This window comes from Oenanthe melanoleuca, chromosome 5 (genome assembly GCF_029582105.1).
Source record: "Oenanthe melanoleuca isolate GR-GAL-2019-014 chromosome 5, OMel1.0, whole genome shotgun sequence".
NCBI lineage: Eukaryota > Metazoa > Chordata > Aves > Passeriformes > Muscicapidae > Oenanthe > Oenanthe melanoleuca.
The window spans coordinates 46,382,951-46,389,093 of record NC_079339.1 but is presented as its reverse complement, the minus strand read 5'-3'; the positions used below and the strand labels follow the sequence as shown (position 1 = coordinate 46,389,093).

General features: G+C 48.1%; 1 protein-coding gene across 1 annotated transcript; it reads left to right on the top strand.

Annotated features, from left to right (window-relative positions):
- The first annotated feature begins 3,877 nt into the window (after nucleotides 1-3,877).
- GSC (goosecoid homeobox) lies at nucleotides 3,878-6,140 on the top strand. Its single transcript, XM_056492358.1, has 3 exons — nucleotides 3,878-5,000; nucleotides 5,177-5,436; nucleotides 5,821-6,140. The coding sequence occupies exons 1-3, from the start codon at nucleotides 4,301-4,303 to the stop codon at nucleotides 5,971-5,973; spliced, it is 1,113 nt and encodes a 370-aa protein (XP_056348333.1). The 5' UTR covers nucleotides 3,878-4,300; the 3' UTR covers nucleotides 5,974-6,140.
- The last annotated feature ends 3 nt before the right edge of the window (nucleotides 6,141-6,143 follow it).

Genomic DNA, 6,143 nt, shown 5'->3' with positions numbered 1-6,143 from the left:
CAACATTAGAAGGTTTATTTATGTGAGACAGCTATATTAGTAGTAATAAATGAATTTATTCAGTAGCTTGGTGGATTTATACATGTACAAAATCATATTCGTTTAAGGAGACTTAAAACTGAGTGACTCCACTACTTTTATGGACTGTATCTGAAGCCCTTGGCACATTCTAGTCTCCTCTTCACAAAAAAAAAAAAAAAAAACCAAAAAAAAAAAACAAAAAAAAAAAACAAAAAAACAAAAAAAAAACAAAAAAACACCAAAAAAAAAACCAAAAAAACAAAAAAAAAACAAAAAAACAACCTCCCCCCCTCCCCGCCCCCCAAAAAAACCCCCAAACCCAAAATAAAAACCAAAACACACCACCAAAGCAAAACACTAATTGAAATCAATGGAATGTTTACTGGAGCAAAATCTGCAAAAGACTTAAGAACTGGTGAAATTCAACTGAACATGAAGCTAAGTGGCATTTGAAAGGGTTGTGGTATATTTATATACATTGTATGCAATATTCCATGTATAAATGTCTGTTTCAATTTTTACAGCCCAAGATAGTCTGTAGAAGAGAAACACCTGACAGAATTCAGAAGGGATATCTGGGTTTTCTTCATCACACCTATTTGTACTTTAGACAGACTTGGTTTCAAGGCATTAATTTGACATGCGAGTCAGGTCTGTGCTACGTTGAAGACTGTTTTCACTGATTGCTCTGTTGTTTTTTAGAAAACAAGACGGAGAATTCTCTTAGTGCTAAGGTTTATCCATTTCAATCAGACAGTGAGTGGCACATTCTCACCTCATTCGCAGTTTTTAATTCCAACTGCTTTTGAAATGTCCCTTCTCCTTCCCCCCTTTATGCTGCCACTTGAAAGTTGAAATGCAGCAAGAATGTAACGTTAGGTGCCAGTTTTCTGAATTACAGGGTGACTGCTTTAGCTGATCCCAAAAAGCAAGTGTCTTTTTATACCGCATAAAAGCCTGAAATGTTTACATATCAAAAGGCTATAGGCCAATTTCTGTCAAAATTATACATGAAGTTAAGCAGTACAAGCAATTTATTTAAACACTAGTCATTGTAGAAAAATTCAAAACCATATGCTCTTTTAGCAGTTTTTCACAAATGCATTTGACCCATGACTTGGCAAGACATGCATGCTTCATAATTTACTCTAAATTTCAAATCCCCTTGACATTTAAATAAAAGATCTTCATTAATAAAGTTTATATGAATGAAAACTTTAGAAGCTGATATTGTTAGCGGGAAGTTTTCAGAAAAAAAAAACCAACCGCGTTTCTTCCTCGTTTTCAAATGACTGACTCTCCTAATCAGTTCAAGATAAGTTTATTCTGGGAACAAATTACCTTAATTTCGCATTGTATGACTTTTATACTTTTTTTTTCCTGATCAAGCAATGATGCAATCAATTTGAAACAAACGTGGGGAACGCTGCAGGGTGATGGCATTTGTAAGTGAGAGATGTGCCGCGAAAAGCCTTTTCAGAGAGAGTTTCGCAGCCGGTCGTGCCCCAAAGCCCTGATTCCCCACTCTCGTGGGGCTCCTTCTGCCCGGGCTCCCCCCGGCCCGCAGCCCCGGTGCAGCTCCGGGAGCCAGGCCGGTCAAGCATTCTGCCGGGAAGGCGGTGGGTGCGTTTTGCATCCCCGGAATTATTCTTCAATATATTAAAATAAAAGAAAGAGTCCGATTTCTCAACAAGCGCACTTCCATAGACTTGTGTACGGTGATTGCTTTGCATGAAATCGTGTTTGGGTAATAATATTGAAAATCAGCGCCGTGTTTACCGTGTTTCATACCTAACAGCTTGCTCTGCCCAGTGCTATGCTCCTCTTTAGATCCCTCTTTCAACCCATGCTGTGACCACCCTCCCGTAACAAACAATTGCTTAGCAACACTATGCAGCACAATTTGCTTGTGTTTCATTTGTTATTACAATTTCACCCCGACATTGTGTGACAACTGATTGTTTGTTTAACACAATTTTCCGTTTGCCAGGTTAGCGAAGGGCGCATGGGAAATGAGAAACTCCGAGAGCAGGTTTTGCGAAGCGGGTATCAAAACCGGGGGTTTCACGGCAAAACGACTCAGATTAAAACAAAACAAAAGAAAAGAAACCTCCACCACTGGGGGGGACAAGTTATTTGGAAAATATAATTTCTAAATTAGGAATAAAGGTAAGCGTTGTAGCATGGTGGATCATCCGTCAGGGGAGCAAAGAATTCTTTGGGAAGCCGAGCGCCCGCACGGCCCGAGCGGTGCGTGCTCCGCCAGCGCCGCGGCTCCGTCCGTGCCCACCCGTGTCCCGCGGGGCTGCTTCGCGGAGGTGAAGCCCTGACGCGAGTGATGCTAAAAACCGAGGAGTCGGCCCCGGTGTCCCAGCTGTGCCCGCAGGAGCGGCTCCGCCGGCCCGGTTCGCTCCCCGAGGGAAGGCGGTCCGGGCTGAGCGCTGTGCCCGCCGCCCGTCCCGAGCCCCGGGCACCAGGGATGCTCCTCCCCGGAGGCAGAGCGGGCCGTGCCCCGCTGCCGGCCTGGCCCAGGCCTGGCTGTGCCCGGGAGCCCGCCCGGAGCCCCGCAGGCCGCCCGCGGATGCTGCAGCCGCGCATTGCTGCGCAGCGCTCAGGACGTGAACCAGCATCCCGATGGCGGCATTAGGCGGGCGCTGCTCTGCATGCAGGGAATTACTGACCAAAAAACCCCCACAAACCGAAACTCCCTCTCCTAGCCCACCCGCAAACAAACAAACAAAAATTAAAGAAAACTCTCAAAACGTCAATAGAAAAAAAAATCCAAAATCTAACAAAATGCCCGCCGAACCCTCTGTCAAATAGTTTCACTTTCCACCAAATTTGAAAAACTTGCTCGAAGTTCAGGTCTAAATGCCAAAGGCGTAAAGAAATAGTTAGGCAGATGAATGAAAGTAAAACCCGATGCTGCTAATTAATCACATTGCGATGTATCAATAAGGAGAGAATTTAATTTTGTCATTCCTTTTTTTAACGTTTATACGAGTCTTTCGCTATAAATAGGTTTCACATCATTCTCAGGTGTGGGTTTTAAATCCTGGAATATCGAGGAAAGGAAGGATAAAGATAAAGTGCGAGTAAGCGCTAACGAGGATATTCTTTGTTGAGGAAAAATAATGTGTTCCTCGTAAACGGACTCTAATGGCTTGTTTTCATTTCATGCGTACAATTTCCTACCTTCTTTGATGGAGAGTTGATGGGGTAAATAGTCTAATCTTATTCAGTTCACCTCCTGTGGATTCCCAGGGACAGTCGTGACAGACGAAGTATTCTGCAAATCACAAGAGCCAGCTACCAGGAGAGCCAAACCTCTTAATAGGAAGAGTTTTAGGGGTTTAAAATGTCTCCATTTAAAAATTCACGAAACATGCAAAATATAAAGTTATACTTATGATTGTAACTTTATGGCTTCGTTTTCTAGGCTAGATAATTAAAGATTAAAAAGAAAAGAAATAGGCACCAAGACAGATCAGAAGCAAATCGGAATACCTACCACACCCGGGGATTTGAGATGGCAGTGGTCTTTAATATTTGCATCTCTTGGCTTGTTTTAAAAATAAAAAGTGATACCTGTCTGAATCTGCTGAAAAGGGGAGGGAAATTAAAGAAAGAGGAGAGAGAGGAGTTCACAACATTCACGCGTCCTTGTTCCGCCAGGTGACCTAGGAAAATAATAATAAAGAAAAAAAGTTCAGTTACTCAGTGAAGACGTTGTTGCTTCACTGCATAAACTTTAAATCAGAGAAACACACACTCCTCAACGCTCTTTTAATCCTCCGAATCGGGAATGCAGGATTCAAATCCTGCTACAGAAACACTTGGAGTGGGGGGGGGGCGTTGCATGGTTATGTGGCAGTTTATTTTTTTTTTTTAAAGTGCTTCTCAACCAGTTCGAAGCATAAATAGTGAATCTGTGCTTTAGACAGAGGAAATCGCACCCACTAATGTGAACTAACACGACCAAAGTAGGCGCATAATAGACAAGACTAGGAGCTGCTAACTACTACTACACAATGGCATTAATAAGATTAACCTGGACAATTAGCCGGTGCAGCAGAGATCAAGCCTAAATCTGGGGCCTTTCTGAAAAGGCCACTAATGGAAAGGATTACGTTAATTTCATTAATTCTCAATACACAGACTCGGGCTGCTTTCACTCCTTTGTGTAACCCCCACCTCTTCCCCACCAAAAAAGGGGAGAAAAAAAAAATCAAATCTGGTTTTGTTTGTCATCTGCATATTACCAGGAACTAAATCCAGGATGACGTCGCCTGGGTATAAAAAAGGGAAGAGGTTCAGATGGATTATACTCCGAGCAGCCCTCTGGGTTGAGATCAGTAAACAGGCGAGAGTTGAGGGGGGAAAGTTCCAGGGGTGGATCCTGCGCACACGCACACACACCGCACACGCGCGCACAGACACACACGCACACTCTGCCCGCAAGCTGCCCTCGGAAAAGGCTCCGTTCTTTTCGCTCCGATCCCTTTTTAAAATTTATCCGAAAAGTTTCGATTTCGTGTCCTTCCAGCCTCTTCCCCCCCCCTCCCCAGCCACCACCTACCCTCCCTCCCGCCCTCCTCCCTCCCTCCCCCGGCCGGTCCCCGCCGCCCTGCCCCGCACGGTTTGGGGCATGCCTGTGAGCATGTTCAGCATCGACAATATCCTGGCGGCCAGACCTCGCTGCAAGGACTCGGTGCTGCTGCCCCCGAGCGCCGCGCCCGTCGTCTTCCCCAGCCTGCACGGGGACTCGCTCTACGGCAGCGCCTCCGACTACGGCGGATTTTACTCGCGGGCGGTGGCTCCCGCCTCGGCGCTGCCGCCGGCCGTCACCGGATCGCGGCTGGGCTACAACAACTACTACTACGGGCAGCTGCATGTGCCGGCGTCCCCCGTGGGCCCTTCGTGCTGCGGGGCCGTGCCGCCGCTGGGCGCCCAGCAGTGCTCCTGCGTTCCCCCCGCAGGTAAGGCGTGCGACGGGCCCGCTGTGTCCCGCAGCCGCGGGGCCGGAGCGGCTGGCGCGGAGCTGCGGCCGCAGATCGCGGGTGGGCGGCGAGAGGGGACTTTTCGGGATGGGACGGGGGTAGGGGAACAGACAACTCATGCAAAGCCTATCGTCGACTCGTCTGTCTGTCCGTAGGTTACGAGGGCACTGGGTCAGTCCTGATGTCCCCTGTTCCCCATCAGATGTTGCCCTACATGAACGTGGGCACTTTGTCCCGGACGGAGCTGCAGTTACTGAACCAGCTGCACTGCAGGCGAAAAAGACGGCACCGGACTATCTTCACTGACGAGCAGCTGGAAGCGCTGGAAAACCTCTTCCAGGAAACCAAATACCCAGACGTGGGCACCAGGGAACAGCTGGCCAGAAGGGTGCACTTAAGAGAGGAAAAAGTGGAGGTACTTTACTTTCTTTTTCCTTCTTCGACTCTCTCCCATTCGTACTCAAACGCGCTCGAACCGGATGTATCGCGGTGCGGCTCCAGCCCGGCTCTGCCAGCGGAGGGAGAGCGGCTGCTTTGCGGGCAGAGGGAAAGTTTTGTGTTATTTCCTTGGGGCGGCCGGCCGAGCTGTCGCAGGGCTGCGAGCCATTGTCGGCAGGCGGCTGTGCCTCCCGAAGGGCCCGCCGGCCCCAGCCGAGAGCTGAAGGCTTCCCCCGCCTCCCTCCTCCGGCCGAGCGCGCCCCGGCCCCGGCAGGGCTCCTGAGGGGCTGGGGTCAGCAGAGGGTTTGCATTGCTTTATTTTTTTTTTCCCCTCTAATAATTTATTTTCTTAACGTAACAGGTTTGGTTCAAAAACCGCCGGGCGAAGTGGAGGAGGCAAAAGCGATCGTCTTCGGAGGAATCAGAAAACGCACAAAAATGGAATAAAGCGTCTAAAACGTCGCCGGAGAAGAGACAAGAGGACGGGAAAAGTGACTTGGACTCTGACAGCTGATACTTCTAAGCGGGGGGGACATTTCCCGTGGACTGTCGGATACGCTCCAGAGGATGCTACTAATCTTGCACAAGATCTGCCTTGTTGGAGGGGGAAAATATCTGTATATAATGTACAATGCCCCGAGCCGATTCCGTGTAAATAAAATGTGTTGCGGAGGTGTTGCACAG

Excerpts from the sequence above, each read along its gene's own strand:
- GSC (XM_056492358.1), top strand. The coding sequence starts at position 4,301 with ATGACGTCGCCTGGGTATAAAAAAGGGAAGAGGTTCAGATGGATTATA. Across the intron at positions 5,001-5,176 it reads CTCCTGCGTTCCCCCCGCAG|GTTACGAGGGCACTGGGTCA; the intron begins GTAAGGCGTGCG and ends GTCTGTCCGTAG. Across the intron at positions 5,437-5,820 it reads TAAGAGAGGAAAAAGTGGAG|GTTTGGTTCAAAAACCGCCG; the intron begins GTACTTTACTTT and ends TTAACGTAACAG.